The 22,052-nt window shown below is 40.6% G+C and overlaps 1 protein-coding gene across 1 annotated transcript; it reads left to right on the plus strand.

The window, feature by feature from the left end:
• The first annotated feature begins 202 nt into the window (after positions 1-202).
• kcnk18 (potassium channel, subfamily K, member 18) lies at positions 203-20,334 on the plus strand. The gene is made up of 3 exons (XM_059948009.1): positions 203-440; positions 810-953; positions 19,499-20,334. Exons 1-3 carry the CDS (start codon positions 203-205, stop codon positions 20,332-20,334), a joined length of 1,218 nt encoding a protein of 405 aa, XP_059803992.1.
• The last annotated feature ends 1,718 nt before the right edge of the window (positions 20,335-22,052 follow it).

The raw sequence follows: 22,052 nt of genomic DNA on the forward strand, positions 1-22,052 counted from the left end.
GCATCTCCTGTTTAATGCTGCAAGATCAATAGTAATTTCAAGTTAATGTTGCTATCAAAGCGGTCTGCTTCCCGCTTGGGAATTCGCCGAGTCGCATATATTCAGTGGAGCACGCTAACTGGCGGCGATCTGTTTAAAAGAGAGAGAGAGAGAAAGAGACTGTGCCTCGCATTCCTCGTCACTGCGCCCCTCTGTGAATGAGATGTCTACTCGGCAGCAGAACACCGCGAAGAAAAGCAGCCGGCCGTGTCCCAGGGTGTGGTATATCGTTTTCCCTCATTTGTTCCTGGTCTTCCTCCTGCTGATATACGCGGTCTTTGGCGCGATCCTATTTGCACAGCTGGAAGGCACCAACGATTCGACGGATAGCTACGACACTTTTCTGAACAGGCTGTGGGAAATTGCCAACGAAACTCTTGCCAACGAAACTCATACCAACGGTACCCGAATTTATTTTCGATTAGTTTTTGCTCTAACTGTTTACAGCCAATCTTTAGTTTATGAATGGAAAATTAACCTGTTAACACTCCTCGATTTCCCCTCTTTTTGCGCCACTTATATAGTAATTTCTAGTTTTTATTTTTCTATATTGCAATGTACTGCTGCCACGAAACAGGTTTCACAACATATTACACTGGTAATGTTTCCTTAACTAATGCGCGACTTGAAGTCCATACCCTGAACGAGAAAAAATAAAATTGCGAGTATTCATTATATACGATATTTATTATATCCTTTTAAAACATCTCACTGAATGAATATTCTAAGTGTTTCGTCTGTGTGAGATTTATATAAACTTTTATTTGTAGAGACTGCGAAATACCACTTTAAGAATCGAGTTAGAGAGCAAATGAAGTATTTTGAGGTTCAGTGGTCCGACCTTAAGGAAAACGAAACGCAATGGAACTTTCTTGGGTCTCTGTTTTTCTGCTGCACCGTGTTCACGACCGTGGGTAAGGAACCTGCGTCAACTTATGAGTTTTAAAATGTGTTTGTTGCGGTTTTTACTTACTTCCATCTGCAGTATAAAGTTCTGCCATTTTTTTAGATGGTTCCATGTTCACTTAAGTTTTGGTTTTGGTATTGTTATTGACTTTATTCATCTATTAGACCTTATCAACTCCAGGCGGGCTCTCTGCTTGGAATAGGTCGCCATGGCCCGAATCGCAAATTGAAGGGACGAAGTTTTGAACAACCGGCACAAGTCAGAAATATAACTCATTTGAGAGCTGCAAATCATAAAGACAGGAGATTCTGCAGCTGCTAGAAGCCAGAGTAACGCATACGAAATGCTGGATGAACTCAACAGGTCAGGCAGCATCTACGGAATGAATAAACAGTGGGCGTTTTGGGTAGAAACTCTTCTGCAGGATGTTTGGGACTGTTTATTCTTCTCCATTGATACTGCCTGACCCGCTGAGTTCCTCCAGCATTTTGTGTGTGTTGCTATTGATTAGGGATTGTGTAATTTCCAGCAGGTAAATATAATTAAATAGCAGAAAGAGCCAATCTATGATTTTTGTTGAAGCAGCACGTGGAGGGAAATGCGTTAATATAAACTGTATGTTCTGTCTTTCAAGCTGGAGTAGCGAAACAAATAGAATAGCATATTTAATACTCATTCCAATCATGGTTTACTTTCAGCACCATCCATGTTTAGTCAATGTTGTTTAAAACCCGAGTATTTAGTCTGGCTTTATATTTTGTTAATAGCGTTTATACAGTAGTTGATGGCTAAAATCGCGGGCAGATCTGCAGTAAGTGCGGAGAGGCAGAAGACTTCAGGTACTGGCGTCAGGAGCAATAAAGACATCAAAATGCTGGAGGAAGTCAGCCGTCAGGCTGCATCTGTGGAAGTAAACAGAGGGTCGATGTTGCTGGTGGAAGCCTACTTCTGAAATGAGAGTTCTCAAATTTAAGTTTATTGTCATTCAACCATGCAAATGTATACACATAAATGAAACAACTTGGGGTTTATTTGCTAAATATACCATATTATGTGTGTAACCCCCTGGGTCGCCTCAGGCTCACTCAGCTTGTTCTCCTCTAGGGGGAGCAGCCTTCGGCCCCGCCAACCTGGGTAATCAGCTGGTGTGGATGCTGTGTGATGTCCCCGCCTCGCCCAAAAACAGACAGTACACCATATGCGATTAAATGAGTACAATTTATAAAGGTTACTATAACTAAGTGATTAATAATGATACAGTATATATGAAGAAAAATAATAAAGAAAAGGCACCAAACTTATCAAAGTCCAAACCACTTCGTGCACAACTGTTGGAGCTCAATTACTGAAGTCTTCTGGCCACCATTCGATCCCCTCCGAACTCCTCGACTCGCAGCTCAGGACCATCTGAAGTGGTCAACCAAGCACATCCAGCTTCATCTCCTCTCCTCGGAGTACCTCCTGGCCTCGGACCCCCGCTTGGGGTCCGTTCCTCACCCAGTTTACAGCATTGCGTCCTCTCTCTCTCACCCCCTCACGCCGATCTCCCCAAAAGCCCGCCAACAATAGCTCACAGACTCAGAAGAAAGAACAACATTAATCCCAATTGGTTTACAAAGGAATATAATTTTCATTATCAGTAAATTTTAACCCAAATAAGCTTCCACACTCTCTCACAACAAAGAAGCATTCCTACTTTTAACAAAACAAAGAAGCCATTTTGATTACAAACACAGTGACAAAGAAAAAAGAAGAAACCCCCTTTACATGTGTATGTTATATAGAGCCACGTGGCCCAGTAGTTCCTACATTAAATCATTTGTCTGTGCCAGGTTAATTGGTGTTGGTTTGGTTACCTATAATAAATATTACTTGATCTATTTTGGAGAAAACTACCAGTAAGAATTCCTATGCCAGCTGTTACTTGGTGATTCCTGTAGTGCATGGATCCTGCAACAAGATAAATTCAACACTCACAGTGATTGAGCAGACAGTGAACATTTGCTGATCCAGGTAGGAGGCTATCGGGGCTTCCCGCTTTCCCAGGTCATCTCCATGACTGGGTGTTTCCGGAGAAGCAACACAGTCTCCTCTGGCCCTTAGAGGCTTTCCATGACCAGCAGGCCAGAGTGCATCTGAGACCAGGATGATTATGTTTTAACTTGGATTATGTAACCATTGTATGTTTGAATGAATGTTAAAAACTGAAGTTAAGCTATCTATTGGACACAGACAACTTATACGTTAACTTTTCTGTTAAAAATACTTGCCTTAAGGAAGACTAGAAAATCCTTACCAAAGCGGTTTCAGAATTAGAATATAACATCTATCAAAGGGAACACATCCCAGAATCAATTGTTTATTGTGTTTATTCAAAATGAAAAACAAAGTGCGATTTTATATAAAACTTTAGTCTGATGTTCACTGTAACACAGCTTTTATCAGGCATTAAATATGTGTACTTCACCTACCTGTCATGATACATGAATATACAGGCAATTTGTCTTTATTGCTATTATGTGCCACATCATATGATGTGGGTGATCATGGTCAGACCATGATTGTTTTTGGCAAATTTTTCTACAGAAGTAGTTTGCCATTGCCGCCTTCTGGGCAGTGTCTTTACAAGACATGTGACCCCAGCTGTAATCAATACTCTTCAGAGATTGTCTGCCTGGTGTCAGTGGTCGCATAACCAGGACTTGTGATATGTACCGGCTGCTCGTATGACCATCCACCACCTGCTCCCATGTGATCCTGATCAGGTGGGGCTGGTTCTTAAGCAGGGGCTACATCTTGCATAAGAATGACCTGTAGGCTAGTGGAGGGAAGGACAGCCCTACACTGCCTTCGGTAGAGACATATCCCCATCCTGCCACCCAACAGGCAAATTACAGGTATAAAAGTGTGAGCAATCAATCGGTATTTCAATTGATTTTGAAAGGAAGAGCACAAAGAAACAAGGCAAAGCTAAGCGCTGATCTGGAAGCCTTGTTCGAGGATATATCTTTGCAGTGCATTATTCCGTGGAAAAGCTCACATATTCCACCAGCTGAAGGCTTCATAGTTTTGATTTGCCTGTACTCGCTCAGACCCGGGAGCAGGAATGAACTTCACAATGTCCTGAAGAGGTAAGGAAATCACCAATTTAACAGTTTAGAGTCCTTGTGCATCATTGCTTTGATCCCTTTAGGTCAAAAAGAGATAAAAGAAATTGCACTTTGAACAGCTGGTGGATAGACAGAGAGGAGTGTGAACAGTACTGGTGTGTGAAAATCCTGAAGCTCCTGTACACTCAGTGGCCACATTATTAGGTACACCTGTATACCTACTCGGTAATGCACATTCTAATTAGCCAATCATGTGGCAGCAACTCAATGCATAAAGGCATGCAGACATGGTTAAGAGGTTCAGTTGTTCAAATCAGACATCAGAATGGGGAAGAAATGTGATGTAAGTGATTTCGACTATGGAAGGATTGTTGGTGCCAGCCAGAGGGGTTTGAGTATTTCAGAAATTGCTCGTCTTCTGGAATTTTCACATACAGTGTTCTCTAGAGTTTAGAGTATAGTGTGAAAACCAAAGTGAGTGCAGTTCTGTGGGTGAAGACACCTCGTTATCAAAAGGGATCAGAAGAGGATAGCCAGACTGGTTCAAACTGACAGGAACTGACTGGTTCAAACCTCGTGTTACAACAGTGCTGTGCAGAAGAGCATCCCTGAACACACAAGTCGAACCTTGAAATGGATAATTACTGCAGCAGAAGAGCATGAGCATACATTCAGTGGACATGCTATTAGGTGCAGGAGATACCTAATAAAGTGGTCACTGAGTGTATACCTTTCAATAAGCAGTGGTAATAATTGTGTTGATTTTGTAGACTTATTAATAGAACTGGACACCTAAGATAAAACTTAATAATTTTGCAGAAAATCATTGCTGAAGAGGAATTGAAATTACATTGCACAATCTCTAGTTTCAAGGGGGGTATAAGAAAATTGCAACTTTACATGATATATTTGAAGCACAGAATTAATATGAATTTGAGTACACAGTTACTGTGCCATCATGGTGATATTACCTGTCATTGTCTCTTTTTTCTTTCTGTAATCCTACATTTTAGAGTGAATATCTCATTTCATTCAGGTCTCCACTATCACAGAAATCCACTACTGATGTGGTTAGTCACCCGAAAGCAGCCCCCTTCCATAATTAACTCTCATACATACTGACTGCTGCCGAAGGGACACTTTAAGCTGCCCTGAATAACGTTGGTGGATGTGAAGTTACGTTTTGTCATTTAAAATGTCATAAATTACCATTATTAGCTTTAATTATTTAAAATACTCATGAGTTCAGTTTGATGTGGCCCACCTCTAATAGAGGTTTATGATTAGCCAGGGATAACTGTCTTCATTGGAGAAAGGGACTGATGGAATTGGGATGGTTTATAATAGAACACTGTGAGGAAGAAAATGCATCATTTGAGCATTTGGGTACTGTGATTAGTAAGGCAATAATTGTCAAAAAACATCCACTGTATTCAAGTGGTATTGCTTTTTGACCAGTGTGCTTGCAAATGGAACCTGAAAGGTATCGTCTTGTTTTGCTTTGCACTCCTTACTAATTCCTACAAGTGGTGGTGGTTTGGTTGTCCATCATGTCCGATAATGACAAGAAATCTGTGTGGGAGAGATTTTTAACTGGAAAAGCTGTTACACTGGGGCAGTTCCACTCTCTCGACCTCGGAAGTCCAGGTCTAATGGTACAAACTGGGGTCTTTCTTTGCTGCAGTGGATGACCATGATGTCTTCTGTGCCTTGTCATGTTCTTCACTCTCCATGGAGTGCTGCAGTATTGCCTTCCTAGCCATTGGATCTCCATGGAGATCTCATCTGCCTAGTCTGCTGGAACTGACTTCACAGACTGGGACAGGCATGTCCCTTTCTCACCTGGGTATGAAGCCCACCAGCTGCCCTCACCTGGTTTATCCCGTCTGTTGAAGTGCTGTACTGAGGTATGGCTGCTGTCATATGCAAATAGATACTTGGAGCCACAGGTGAGAGCTGAGTGTCCGGTGGGGACCAGAGGTGAGTGAGCTGCCCCAGAATAGACACGACAGGTCACTTCACCGGAGTTGCTACTCCTCCCTATACACCTGTCCTACAAGTAGGAGGATTGCAATCAGAAAAGTGATGAGAAACTTTCCAGTAGTACATTTTCTGAGAAGTAATTTCTCATGCTAAGTGAGTGTTTGATCTCTAGAAGCACAAACAAATGAATGACCGTGTCCTCTTGAAGGCCCACATCTTCATAGACAGTCAGCTGTGTTGATCGGGCTGCCTCACTCCCACAACAGATCTACTATTCCAAGCTCAAGAAGACATTATTTAGCAGGCACAGGAAAATATTCAAGGATGAGCTCAAATTTTGCTTGAAGAAATGCAATATCCACAGTGCCTCCTGAGAATCCCTGGCTAATAACAGCATAAAGCGGAGAAGAAATATTCAGGATGATATTAAAAACCAAGGTCATGCATCAGAATACACAGAGGAGGCCCTACATAAGTATTAGAAACATTCAATGAGGTGCCTCACCCACACTCAGTCTGTGGATCCTACAATGGTCCCCTGAGTCATCATGAAGCCACAAAATCAGGCTGGAACTAAGCCACCTCACTCTCAAAGGAAGCTGGTGTTTATCCATCGAATCTGATGATGACAGAAAACCTGTGTGCAACTTTTTAAATTGGAGAAGTCATTGCACTGAGGTAGTTCCACTCGCTTCACCTTAGAAATTTGGGCCCAGTGGTATGAGTGGTGATCACAACTGGGATCTTCCTTGCTTGCACTGGATAACCATGACTTCTGTTCCTCGGTATGCCCTTTGCTCTCCATAGAGCATTACATAACCATTCTTACTGGTTGTTGGATCTCATTTGCCCAGTCCACCAGAGTTGGCTTCCCATGGTATCTCACTGGGGTATGAGGCCCACCAGCTGCCCTCAGCTGGTTTGGCCTGTCTGTTGAAGTGGTGTACCAGGGTGTGGCTGCCGTCACATGCAAATAGCTATTTGGACCACAGGTGAGAGCTCAGTATCCGATGGGGACCAGAAGTGAGTGAGCTGCCCCAGAATAGACACGACAAGCTCTTTCACCAGAGTCGCTACCCTTCTCTGGTGGCACTCTTGTGGTGAACTACATATACCTGTCTGGACACGCCCCCTGCTGACTGCTCCTGTGGCTCCTCCCACAGACCCCTGTATAAAGGCGATCAAGGCCTGAGCCCGGCCTCTCAGTCTCCAGGATGTAGTATGGTGGTCACTCACTGCTTGTTCCTCCTTCCAGTCAATAAAAGCCAATCTCTCGCCTTCACTTCTCAGAGTGAGTTATTGATGGTGTATCAACTCTGTACACCCCAGCACTTCAGAAGGAGAAATGCCTCTTCCAGTCTCAACCCAGAAGTTGATTCCATTGGGATAAATCAAATTGCCTGTCTGTAGTGATGAATAAGACAGGCAGCTGGTGCTTAAAGGCAACACTGTACACCTGCACACATTAATGTTCTAAAGTGATTATTGCATTAAGCAGGAAGCTCTTTATGTTTTTATTTATTTTTTCATTTAAAATTTATGTTTTATTTATTGGAGAATAAATTTAGAGGGCTGGTTCAGACATACAAAGATAAATATGTCCCACAACTGTTGTGAAAGGGATTCGGTTCTATGCCCTGAGGAGATGTCTCTGTGGTGTTGGCATGTTCTCTCCTGACTGCTGCAGTTTCCCAGGGTCATGTCAGTATGTCATCCAGCCACCGCTTAGTGTGTAGGGTCAGTGAAGAGTTAATGTGAGAGAGAGAATATAACAGTGAAATGGGCTGATGGGATTGCTCTGAGAACCAGCACAGACTTGAGGGACAGAGTGACCCAGGGGAAAAATACATATACTGCACATGTACTGGTTTTTGGATGATGTAAGTTTATTGCCATTATCAAGTTGTTTCAGTATGTTTGATTTAACAGGTTTAAATTAAATATTAAGAAATTATATTTATTTATTTAGAGACATATCGTGAAATAAGTCCTTCTGGCTATTTGAGCCTTGCTGCCCAGCAACCCCTGACAACCACAATTTTAACCCCAGCCTAATCACAGGAGAAAATGTAACGACTAATTAACCTACCAACCAGTATGTCTTTGGACAGTGGGAGGAAACCACAGCATCCGGGAAACTCACACACTCCACCGGGAGGACATTGACTTCTTACAGAGGATGCCAGAATTGAACTCTGAACTCCGGCACCTCAAGCTGTAATAGCATCACCCTAGCCACTATGCTACAATGGTACCATTCAGAGGGATGGGGAACTTTATTTGTTTCAGAATGTTTGAAAAATTGTGACCTTGAAAATGCATTTGTAGGTTATTAGCATAAACATAATTGTCTTAAATTCCTTTTGACCATATTTTCAGGGAAATTAGAGCTTTTAAGATAACAAGGATATACTCTTCAAACAAAGTGTATGTGAAGTTATTCAAGCCCATAGTCTGTGTGTCACTCATATTTTTGTTTTCAAAAATATATAGTTAAATATTCTAGTGACACAGTCTGTGGGCTTGAATAATTTCAGATACACTTTGTTTGAAAAATATCTTTGTTATTTTAAAAGCATTATTTTGATCAAGGGACTTTTCTTCTGCTATGAACCTTTAAATAGTTTGAGCAATGATTCTTTTTAACTAGATTAATAAATAATAAATTACTTACAGGGCAGTTTAATCTATAGCATGTGGAATCTATGAAATGCAATGTATGTTCCCAAAATCACAGCTTTGATAACAGCTGCTGCTCAGCCTTATGCTTTCAGTGTGAGTAGCACAAGAGTGATTGTCTGTTTATTTAGAGATACAGCACAAAATAGGCCCATCCGGCCCTTCGAGCTGCGTCGCCAGCCTAATCATGGGACGATTTCCAATGATCAATTAACCTACTAACTGGTACATCCTTGGACTGTGTGAGTAAACCGGAGCACCTGGAGGAAACACACATACATATGTGAAGAATGCATAATTTTTCTTACAGATGCTGTCAGAATTGAACTCTGAACTTCAACACCCCGAGCTGTAATACCGTCATGCTAACTGCTACACTACTGTGGTGCCCTAAATTGACCACTTAGTCTATTCCTTATAAAGCAAGTTTAGTACGAATGTCCCTGATCCTCTAAGTAGTCACAAATATACCACAAATACATTTCACATATCATTGGGTGGGACTGATACTCCTTTTGAATTTGGGAGTGGTGTATCTGTTTTCTTTAGTTAAGTATATTCAGACTTCTATACACAAACAATTAATTGAGAAAAAAGATTATTGATTGGGAATGGTAACCACAATATTGACTTTCCTTTGATCATTTCAGGACAGGGATAAATGTAATTAACTTGCTGAAAACCCCATTTGCTTTCTATTTTGGGCATATTTCTGAAACTTACCTTCTGCTTATATATTTCCTCTCATAATAACCTTTCATTCACCCTGATGCTAGATTGCATATGGCAGTTACATCTTATATCACAACTGCATCTCACTTCCTAGTGCATTTTCCATGGTATCTTTCTGTTTCTGATTACTTCTTGTTTTATGCTTCTAAAAATTAGAAGCATTAATGAACATTACCTCTTATCCAATCATCTCATCATCCCATTAAGTCTGTCTTCATGTTTCTGTTTTTCAGTTATTTTTGGATTCTCACATTATCTCTTTTCTCTCTTCCACAAATTAAAGTTGATGCTAAATTTTAAATGTGGGACAGATATTTTGACCAAAATTAAAATCGGATATCGGGTAAATTAGTTCATAAAACAGGCTCAGTGGGATGAAGTCGTGCTGTTGTGCCTTTAAAGATCTGATGTTAGGGTTACAGAACTGTGCAGATGGGCTTGTCAGTGGTGAATGGCAGCTCACCTAGGAGAAGGAAAACTGTGATTTTAGACTTCTGCTGTCTTGTGGCTATACTCATGGGGAAGGCTTCAGGAGTTAACCCCGAGGAAAAATTCAGAACTGGAGTCCCTAATGCAGTCCGATGTTCAGTTCAATGCTGCCTGGCAAATCTAGTGACACAGCTGGTGCCAAACTCCATCAATCTCTGTCATTCCATTGGAATAATCGGTTGCATGTAAAGGTTGCCTGCTACATGGGCAACAGCTTACTCTCCAAATTGTACTGCCTTGGCCTGTGTAACATATAGCTAGTTAGGACGCAAAATTTATGGTTGGCCTGAGCAAACAGACAACCTCACAGAAACAGACCTTACAGTTCACGATGACCTTGCTATTCATTGCTGCCATCTACACATATCATTAACGTACACTGGGTCCACATTCTCCCATTAACCTGCACGGGGCCCACATTCTCCCATTAACCTGCACCAAGTCCACATTCTCCCATTAACCTGCACGGGGCCCACATTCTCCCATTAACCTGCACCAAGTCCATATTCTCCCATTAACCTGCATGGGGCCCACATTCTCCCATTAACCTGCACGGGGCCCACATTCTCCCATTAACCTGCACCGTCCACATTCTCCCATTAACCTGCACGGGGCCCACATTCTCCCATTAACCTGCATTAAGTCCACATCTTCTGATTTCCCTGTATTGGATCCACATTCTCCCTTATACCCGCACTGGATCCATACTTATTTTACCTGCTTTGTATACATATTCTCCCATTTAATTGCATTGGACCTAATATGCTTCATTTATTTAGTTCAGTAAGGCTTTAATGGCCGTCAGGAAATATTTGCTGATTAGCAATCTCAGAATGCATTCTCACCATCAACTGTGCATAGTGGCTGTAGAGTGAGCAATCTACAAAATGAACCAATTACTTTTTAGTCTTCTCCAACAGTATCTCTGAAAACTATGACCCTTAATGCCAAAATTATAATCTTACAATCTTCATATAGACTCTGCTGTGCAGAGATACCTAACTTATCCATTGTACATCATGAGTGATAGGGATATTATCTATTAATTATATAACAACAGTCACTTCCCTAATTCATGTGTACAAGGTTGTAAGTTAATGTGACTGAACTCTCCAGTATTCCACCCTGACTCCCACGCCCTCACTTTGGGAAGTCTGATCACCTGGCTGTACTTCTACTCCCTGAGTACAGGCAGAGACTGAAGACTGCAGCACCAGTAGTGAGGACCAAGAAGGTATGGACAAGGGAAGCACAGGAGCGTTTACAGGACTGCTTTGAATCGGTGGTCTGGACTGTATTCAGGGATTCATCTTTGAACCTGGATGAATATGCTGCAGTTGTTACTGACTTCATTAAAACCTGTGTGGTTGAGTGTTTGCCTACAAAGACTTGCTGTTCACTCCCAAACCAAAAGCCGTGGATGAATCAAGAGGTATGTCATTTGCTGAAGGCTAGTTCTGCAGCATTCAAGTCTGGCAACCCCGGTCTGTACCAGAAAACCAGTTATGACTTGCGGAGGGCTATTTCAAGGGCAAAAAAGGCATTTACGAACAAGGTTGGAGGCGGCATTGGATGCACGACAATTCTGGCGGGATTGCAAGACATTACTTCCTACAAAGCGAAATGGCATGAATGGCAGCGATGCTTCACTGCCAGATGAACTCAATGCTTTCTATGCCCACTTTGAAAGGAAGAATATAACTACAGCTGTGAAGTTCCCTGCTGCACCTGACGATCCCGTGCTCTCTATCTTGGAGGCCAATGTTAGGCTGTCTTGAAAGAGGGTTAAATCTCGCAAGGTGGAAGGCCCTGATAGAGTACCTGGTAAAACTTGTGCCAACCAACTGGCAGGAGTATTCATGAAATTCTTAACCTCTCACTGCTACGGGCAGAAGTTCCCATTTGCTTCAAAAAGGCTACGATTATACCAGTGCCCAAGAAGAATAATGTGAGCTGCCTTAATGACTATCACTCAGTACCCCTCACATCTGCAGTGATGAAATGGTCATGACTAGACTGAAATGCTGCCTCAGCAAGCTCCTGCACCCATTGCAATTTGCCTATCGCCACAATAGGTCAACGGCAGATGCAATCTCAATGGCTCTCCACACGGCTTTAGACCACCTGGACAACACAAACACCAACGTCAGGATGCTGTTCATCGAGTATAGCTCAGCATTTAACACCATCATTCCCACAATCCTGATTAAGAAGTTACAGAACCTGGGCCTTTGTACCTCGACTGACAATCAACCCTGGTGCACCTCCGGGGTGTGTGCTTTGCCCACTGCTCTACTCTCTCTATACCCATGACTGTGTAGCTAGGCACAGCTCAAATACCATCTATAAATTTGCTGATGATGCAATAATTGTTGGTAGAATCTTAGATGGAGACAGGAAGGCTTACAGGAGCGAGATATACCAACTAGTGGAGTGATGCCGTAGCAACATCTATGAAGCTATAAAGAAGGCAAGACAGTGGCTATACTTCATTAGCAGTTTGAAGTGATTTGGTATGTTGACAAATACACTCAAAAACTTCTATGGATGTACCGTGGAGAGCATTCTGACAGGCTGCATCACTGTCTGATATTGTCTGGTATGGGGGTGGGGTGCGGGGCACAGGACTGAAAGAATTTGTAGAAGGTTGTAAATTTAGTCAGCTCCATCTTGGGCACTAGCCTACAAAATACCCAGGACATCTTCAAGGAGCAGTGTCTCAGAAAGGTAGCGTCCATTATTAAGGACCTCCAGCACCCAGGATATGCCCTTTTCTCACTGTTACCGTCAGGTAGGAGGTACAGAAGCCTGAAGGCACACAGTCAGCGATTCAGGAACAGCTTCTTCCTCTCTGCCATCCGATTCCTAAATGGACATTGAACCTGTAAACAATACTTCAGTTTTTTAATATATATTATTTCTGGTTTTGAACAATTTCACAATTTCATATATATTCAATATACATTTACTGTAATTGATTTACTTATTTACTTTTTTTTTCTTCTAGATTATGTATTACATTGAGCTGCTGCTGCTAAGTTTACAAATTTCATCACACATGCCGGTGATAATAAACCTGATTCTGATTCTTGTATTAAACCAACAAATGTACCATTACTCTACAAATACACAATCGATATAGGACTCTCAAGACCTAGAGGAGAATTTTCATTTAGTTTTAAGAAAATGCCTTGCCCTTTTATAAATGTGTGCATCTCAAAGAGAAAGATACTGAAAAATGGAATTTTTGCCATTTATATCAATGAATCATGTAATTAAAATCCGTATCTTCATTTCTTAACAGAAGGAGGAGAAGGCACCGATAATCCTATATAATTTGTTTCTTCAAATATCACATAGTATGTCATATGAAATTCCTTTGCCCACTATTTGAATGCAAGTGTTAACATTGGTCAGGATATTACTAATTTAATGCTTTACAGCATCAATGATTGGATTTCAATTCCTGCCACTGTCTGTATATTCTACCCTTGACTGTATGTTTCCTTTGGGTTTTCTGCTGTCCTCTCACATTCCAAAGATGTATGGCTTAGGGTTAGTAACTTGTTGGGATGCTATGTTGGTGCTGGAAGCATGTTGACACTTGCGGGAGCTGTGTTCGTCATGGACACAAATGACGCATTTCACTGCGTGTTTTGATTTTTCGTTATATGTAACAAATAAAGCTAATCCTTAATTGTAAGTCCTCACTACCATCTTCTTGATAAATGTTTATCAAGTCAGTAGTATCTTACACATATCACAAATGGAATGCTCTCTGCCGTTAGTGCCAAATATATCAAACTTTCCTATTTATCTTCATCAGAGTACATATTCATGGTAAAATAGCTGTTTTTTTAAAGCACATTTTTTGCTGCTGAAGGAATCCTTCATTTGATATAAGTACCAGTTCTGTGGACAAACCAATGCCGTTATTTTGTTGCTGGTCATTTCCTATAAACATGCTGCCATCACCTTTCTACACAAGTGCTCCTCATCATTTTTGGTGATGGTAAGGCTCTGTCAGAACACCCAAGATTCAAGAATCAAGCTTGTTTAATGTCATTTCCTGTACACAAGTGTAAGGAGAGCAAAATAATTGTTAGTCCAGATCTGATGCAGCACATAATAAAAACACAAAAGATAAAGAACAATAATAATAAAACAACAATAAATATAAATACATATGATAGTTTATATACATTCTGTAGATTGATTGTATGTCCATAAAGTGACACTAAGCTGTACGTAAGGCAACTGATGGGAAATAATCAAATAATCGGTGGAGGTGTTGATCAGCCTTACTGCTTGGGGGAAGTAACTGTTTTTGTTTAGCAATTTTCTGAGTTACTTGGTGAGTAACTGCAGTGCATTTGTAGGCAGTTGGAATCAGTGCATTGTTCAGCACATACTCCTACAGCTTGGAGTAAAATAGTCAGCCGCATCCAGTTGTGACAGCTTCTTGTACTCTGTGTCTTTGGCTGGGTTAGCAATGTTTCAGCAGCAGTATATATCCCTAGGAATATCCCTTAGAGTAGAGTTTTTGAGTGAAGCAACTGTTCAGGAAATACCTTGACTGTATCCCTTTCCGGACTTACTTAACAAGCACACCATCTACATGTACTAGCTTGTTGACCATTTCACTTGTATGCAGCCAGTTCAAGACCAATGTGAGTGGGGGCTGAGATCCAGTCTGTGCAAAGCACAATCCGCCACTAGCCAAGGAAGCTCTTGTCGTTACTTGAGAGTTCTGGTGATAAGGCTCTCCTCCAAGTAACTATGACAATTCATTCAAGGAATCATCTAACTACATCTATTGTCTCCTTCACTCACAGGGGCTCCACCATTCCTTTGCAAACTACTGCTTAATTGATTCTTGGTTAACTATGTTTTCCCACAGAAGATTTTCTAAAAGGGACAGGCAGTGTGGGTTGTCAACTGAATAGAATGAAATGTGAAAAAGGCCGGGCCTAACCTTCACAACATGAGGGACAAGCAGAACCTCAGCACATTGTGACACTTGGTGTTTGCATCCCCAAGTTCAAGGTACAGGCTGTTGTAGCCATAGACAATGATGGTCATCAAGAAGTGAGTTACATTGGCTATGTTCTCTCCTTACTTTGAACATTAAGTCTCTATTAATGTTTTTGATCTCAGAGTCATGGTTTTCACCCATCTGCACATTCTGATGCCCCAGACACAATCAGAAATTGATCTGGGAATTGTTTTCACTTTTCACTCCAATAGCTGCACCAGGTCTGGCTACCCGCGTAACCAGATTCAAGTTTTGGACTTATAAGCCCGATTCACTGGCCTCCCAATTTGGTGTCAAATCCCAAGACGAGAAACCCAAGTTGTTACGTATCCTGTAACTGGATCACTTACCAGCAAAGATAGAGAGGTCCATTGAAGTCTGATGGCATTATTTTCAAACGTTTTTATTTATAAAGGTGCACAAAAGTAAGGTTAATACAAACATTCAGATAATGCACGTCGTCAATACTCAATCTAGAGCGCGGGTATAGTAATAAGCATCCTTAAGAAATAATCTCGACTGTTGTCTAGGGGATAATATATTGTCCGTTGGAGATATAAAAGTCACTCAGATGTCTGCAGGTTTCAGCCTTTTGAGGAATTGCTGGGTTTCACGTGTTTTAGAAAGATTGGTGAGAAAAGGAAAAAAACTTGCCCAGGTCTTTATGAAGCAACTGTGTTGAATCAGGGGAGCGTTGGTTCCCCGTTGTTAGTTCAAAGTCCTTTTCGGTGTTATCAGCCACCCGCTCCCCAGGCAAAGGAGAAACGGAGCGCACATGGCTTTGTATGGCTTCCCGCTAGCACGGAAGCGCTGAGCGATGGTGTCCTTCTGGTGCGTCGCTGGGGTACCGCCTCCCTTTTATCTTGACTTGCAGAGTTGTAGATGTCCATCAAAGTAGAGTGATGCAATCCCCACCCCCACATTGCCCGAGGGTGTCCATATCCATGGTAGCTGTCACGTAGCAGGGACAGGCAATTCACACGGGTGTCTCTAAGGACAATGGTCAAAACTGTTGCATTGTCTCTCATTTCCTGGGTCCGAGACCCGAATTAATAGTGATCTTGCGATTCTCCAGAAGGAGGGGGCTGCTCCCGCCCCTTCGGCCCTTCAGAGCTGTGGACATTGAAATGTAGTAGGGGGATTAGAATCTTTCCATTTAAATACAATGGATCTTCTGGCTATTAATGTAACAAATGCAATCAAACGGCAAGCTGAAGGGGATAATTGACTAGAGTCCATCACTGGTAATCTAAAAATTGTAGTAATAGGATGAGGTTGTAAATTAATATGCAAAACTACTGAAATAATATCAAAAATGTCTTTCCAATATTTTTCCAAAAGAGGGCAAGACCAGAACATATGTGTCAAGGAAGCTACCTCAGAATTACCACTTTTCTAATCCACTACTTGCTCCACCAAGGATTGGTGCATAGGAGCACCTCTTCCTCCAGGTTCTCTTCCAGCTTGCAGACTATGCTGTTTTGGAAACAATACCACCTATCCTTAAGCATCGTTAGATCTAAGACCCGGAATTCCCTACCAGACAGCACTGCGTGAATGCATTCATTAGAAGGACTGCAGCTGTTCATGAAGATGGTTCACCACTTCCTTCCCAAGAGTAATTAGAGAGGGACAGTAAATGCTAGTGATGAATAAATATCTCCCAGAACATTAGCTGGATCACCAGGAAGGATAAATGGAGGTGGGAATCCATGTGGTTACTACTTTTAAAATCTCTTCAACAATTGGTTCTGCCATAATTTTGTATGCAGGCTAAGGAACTATGTTTCAGAAACACAATAACGTAATTGCAACAATTAAGTCCTTCCAATGTTTATCATGGGGATGTCTTTCACACAGCTGAACCAATACGGCACCCTCAGAACCAACATGGGCTTAAGCTACAGCACTAGGGTAGATGTAGAAAACACAAAACATATTGCAGCTTCTACCCACACACATTCATAAACACAAGAGATTCTAGCGATGTTGGAAATCCAGAGCAACACATACAAAATGCTGAGAAATTCAGCAGGTGATGCAGTATCTATGGAGGGTAATAAACAGTCAACACTTTGTCCCGAGATATTTCATCAGGACTGGAAAAGAATGGAGAAGGTGCCAGAATAAGAAGGTGGGGGTAAGGGAAGGAGGACAAGCTTAAAGTGGTAGTTAGAGCCAGGTGGGTAGAGGAGGGGATAAAGTAAGAAGCTGGGAGGTGATAGGTGGAAATGGCAAAGAGCTGGAGAAGAAGGCATCTGATAGGAGAGAAGAATGGACCATGGGAGTAAGGGAAGGAGGAGGGGCACCAGGAGGTGATGGACAGATGAGGAGAAGAGTTATGAAGCAAGAGTGGAGAATTGAAGAAGGAGGAGGGAGATGGGAAAACATTACCAGAAGCTGGAGAAATCAATGTTCATGCCTTCAAGTTGGACACTACTTCCACATTCAAGTTTTTACACAATCCTGAGCACAAATATCTAGGTCGCTACTCCAATGAGTACCAGTGGAGTGTTGATTATTTGAAGGAATTTGTTGTGGTGTGTTGGTGTGAAATGCAACAAAAAATAAACTTATTATAAACCCAATGGAGGTTTGTGAAATGTAAGAAATGATAGTGGCAACACAAATGGAAAGGGTGGTAAAGAAGACATACAACGTAATTGTGCATTGACTATAAAGTTGGCAAGTTATATTGCAAATGTACAAAACCTTGGCTAGACTGCATTTTTAGTATTTATGTGCAGTTCTGGTTACTACGCTGCCGTAAAGTTACAAAGGCTTTGAAGAGGATGCAAAAGAGATTCACCAGGATCTGTCTGAATTAGAAAATATTAGCTAAAAGGAGATGTTCAAAATTCAAAGTAAATTTATTATCAAAGTACATATACTGCATGTCACCATATGAAACCTGAGATTCATTTTCTTGTGGGCATACTCAATAAGTCATTCTGATTCCAATTCTGAAGATGGAAAGGCAGTGTGGACTCAATGGGCTGAATGGACTAATTATGTTCTTGCTGTATGTCTTATGGACTTATGACTTAAGATATTTTACCAAATCAATTTATACTGATGACTAAATGGGATACAACAATGAATTGACAAATGATCTTGACAATGTGAGGTGGAGAGTATGTTAACTGGCTGCAAGACAGCCTGATATGGAAACATTTATGTCCTTGAACAGAAAATCCTACAAAGAATACTGGATATGGCCCAGTTCATCATGGGTAAAGCCCTCCCCACCATTGAACACACTGCCATGGGAAAGCAGCATTCATCATTTGGGACCCAGGTCATGCTTTCTTCCCGCTGCTACCATCAGCAAGAAAGTGCACCACCAGATTCAGGAACAGTTATTACCCCTCAACCAACAGGGTCTTGAACCAGAGGAGTATCTTCACTTAATTTCACTTGCCTATCAGTGAACTACCCCCACAATCTATGGACCCACTCAAGACACAAGGTCTTTTCATCTCATTTTGTCATTATTTATTTCTTCTTAATTTATTATTATTTCTTTCCTTTTGTATTTGCATAGTTTGTTGTCTTTTACACACAGATTGAATAAAAGACAAATCATCTTTCATTGATTTTATTATAGTTGTTATTCTATTATGGATTTATTGAGTATGGCCACAAGAAAATGAAGTAAGTGTGTGTGTGTGTGTGTTTGTGTGTGTGTGTGTGTGTGTGTGTGTGTGTGTGTATGTGTTGATAATAAAATACTTTTAACTTTGAATTGTCCAGAGTACATTATTGATATTTGTGTGCAAAATAACTTCAAATAGTTAAGCTGCTTTGGCCAAAGCAGCAAAGGAACACAAAAGAAAGCGAACAAAATGCTTATATAGTTAACAAATAGTTAATCACTATTTCTAGATGGACAATCATAATTTGCCTGCCAATCTAAAGGATTTAATTTCTTTCGCACAGATCAAAACTTTGAGAATGAGGCAATTTCATGGTGAATTTTCTTTCATCACAACATACCCTAGCAAAATTTCATGCTCTGGAACTGATGCACCAGCTCACTTCCTTGACCATTCTCATTACCCAGGCACATGCCAAAAGATGTTGGAATTAGAAAAAACTCAGAGACATAGAACAGTTTTTACTCCACAACCATCAGGCTCTTGAACCAGAGGGGATAACTTCACTCAATTTCCCTTGCCCCATCACTGAACTGTTCACATAACCTATGGTCTCACTTCCAAGGATCTGCATCTGCATCTCATGTTCCTGATATTTATTGTTTATTTATTTATTTTTGTGTGTGTGTGTTTTTTCTCTCATTTTGTCTTTTGCACATTAGTTGTTTCTCCATTCTGTTCGGTACGGTCTTTCATTGATTCTATTGTGTTTCTTGTATTTACTGTGGATGCCTGTAAGAAAATGAATCTCTGAGTTGTATATGGTAATATATGTACTTTGATAATAAATTTACTTTGAACTGCAAATAGCTTGTAATAGATCATTATTCTCTTGGTGGTCCTGAATAATCTTTCTTCTTAATTTTAGGATATGGTCATATCTTTCCTTTAACAATCGGAGGGAAAATTGCCTGCATGTTCTATGCCACGTTTGGCATCCCCATCATGCTCTTGGTTGTCACAGATGTTGGAGACATACTGGCAGCTTTGCTTTCCAAAGCCTACAACAAGGTAAGAAGGCAGATACCCAAGAACGTTTCTCCACCGCCCTCAGAAACACCATCACGGTGGTCTTCGTTCAAGCAGAGCTTCACCAAATCGGAAACTAAACCTGAAGCAAGATCAATCACCTTTAAAAGTGGCTCACAAGTCATCATAACACCGATGAGCCTTAAAAATGTACTGAACACTCAGTCTTCTGTGAAAAGAAAATCCGAAATGCTGAGAAATGCTGAAATATTTGAAAAATTAATTGTTCAAGAACATATGGATCAGAATCCTTTGCTGACTAGAAGAAGAGATCGAAGTAAGTCATGCCCTGAGCTGGACGTGAATCCCATGGTAGATGAAAGTTTTTTTCCACGCTTGGGCCAGGAACTTGAAAAATTTGATGTACCAATTGTTATCATCATAGGTGTTGTTTTTGCATATCTCCTTTTTGGTGCAGGTATTCTTAGAATATGGGAGAACTGGGACTACCTAAATTCTTTTTATTTCTATTTTATTACCATAACTACCATTGGCTTCGGAGACTTTTTCCCTGAACACCCTAATTTTTTAATGATTGTGTCTCTTTTGATTATTACTGGTATGGCAATCATGTCTATGGCTTTTAAATTAACACAGAACAGGATAGCTTTTTGTTACAGACAGGTGACCATGTGGATTCATGGTGGCAAGCTGAATAAATTTCGAGTAACTTGAAGCAAAGAGCAACTGATTAATCTGTTTTGTTGTTGAGTCTCTTAATTTAATTTAAGGTTAAATAATGATAATCTAACCTGTGCATTTTAATGTTGAAATATGAACATAGTAGACTTATATATGAATGTATTATATGTTGAAATGTACATGAAGTTAAAAAAAGTATTTATGATTTTGGAGTTATACAAATTTTTTCACTGTGTACATTAGTAAAAGAGCTTAGAAACAAAATGAAATATTTACAAATAAATGGGAATTTCAGACAATTTAAAATGTTATTTTACTAATTTGGGCAAAGAAACCTCTTGCCTATACCAATGATTTGGGAGCCTTCAATTGTATCCTACATGAAAGGAAAGCTTTTGTGGGAGAGTTTTTAAAGTGGAAAAGCTGTTTCACTGCACCATTTCCACTCTTTCAATGTCAGAAGTCAAACTCCAGTGCTACGAGCAAGTGTCACAAACTGGGATCTTCCTTGATTGCAATGGATAACCATGATGTCCTCTGTACCCTGTCTTGCCCTTCACTCTCCACAAAGTGTTGCAGAACCATCTTCCTGGCCTTTGGATTTCACTGTAGATCTCATCCTCCCAGTCTGCAGGGGGTGACTTTGAATAGTAGGACAGGTGTGTCCCTGTCTCACCAGTGCATGAGGCTTTCCAGTTGCCCTCACCTATTTTAGCCCACCTCTTTACAGCTTTCCTATAAAATGATATATTACTGAATCTGCCCTGTGATTTCCACAGAAATATTCTCCCATAAATACACGAAACCATATTTTGGATTTCAAGTACTATGGATTCTGGTGAACTGGGCCATCAGTTAATCTGGGCAATTGTTTGTTTGGGACAATTTTTAAAGAACAAAAACTATTCAAGAAAATATCAAGGATTCCCTTTGTTTATTTGGGACACTGTGCCGCTTAATTGGGTCAGAAGACTGTTGAACCGGTTTCTAACTGGAATCAGTCATGTGCACTTGCATAGCTGTTACACACTACACGATGTTCAGAATGATCAATTTTTAATAGCATCATTTGTGTGTTCAAAAAGCAGTGATTTTTGTCACTGATGGTGGCAATAGATAAGCAGTAAGACAATTTAGAACTGTTTCACTCACTGCAATTTCAAACATTCAAGTTTGAAGATGCCAGAAAAGGCTGGAAGTGAAAATTAAACTATTTCCCAATTTCAACAAGTTAAAAACTACAAAGAATTTGAAGGTATCGACAAATATCTTGACTATTACATTGAAAATAAAGATTTGAAGGATGTAATCACTGACAGCATTGTATAAAGGCAGACCATTATCTGCACTAGGTGTCCATCTCATGTTGTTCATCTATAGTCAAAAGAATACGGCACAGATGAATTCCTCTGTCAATAAGTATTAGGAACTAATACACAGTTTTATAGTACCGCAGTAGTATTGATAATGTTCTAATTTGTTCTGAATTTCATTTAAATATATAATTTGTTACTCAGTTAAATGGTAGTATGACTTTTTTATACCTTTTTAACTGTTTCCATGAAACTACCCAATTAACCGGATTCCACTTTACATTTATAAAGTAAAGACAAATAAGTGAGAGAGTGAGGCCTCCATCAGTCAGGGTCGACCATGGATGTTGTGTCTTAATTTCTAGATACACAAGCCTGGGCAGTACGATATGGAGAGTAAGCTGTTGCCCATGCAGCAAGCTTCCCCTCTCCACGCAT

The sequence above is a fragment of the Hypanus sabinus genome, chromosome 22, assembly GCF_030144855.1.
Source record: "Hypanus sabinus isolate sHypSab1 chromosome 22, sHypSab1.hap1, whole genome shotgun sequence".
Lineage (NCBI taxonomy): Eukaryota > Metazoa > Chordata > Chondrichthyes > Myliobatiformes > Dasyatidae > Hypanus > Hypanus sabinus.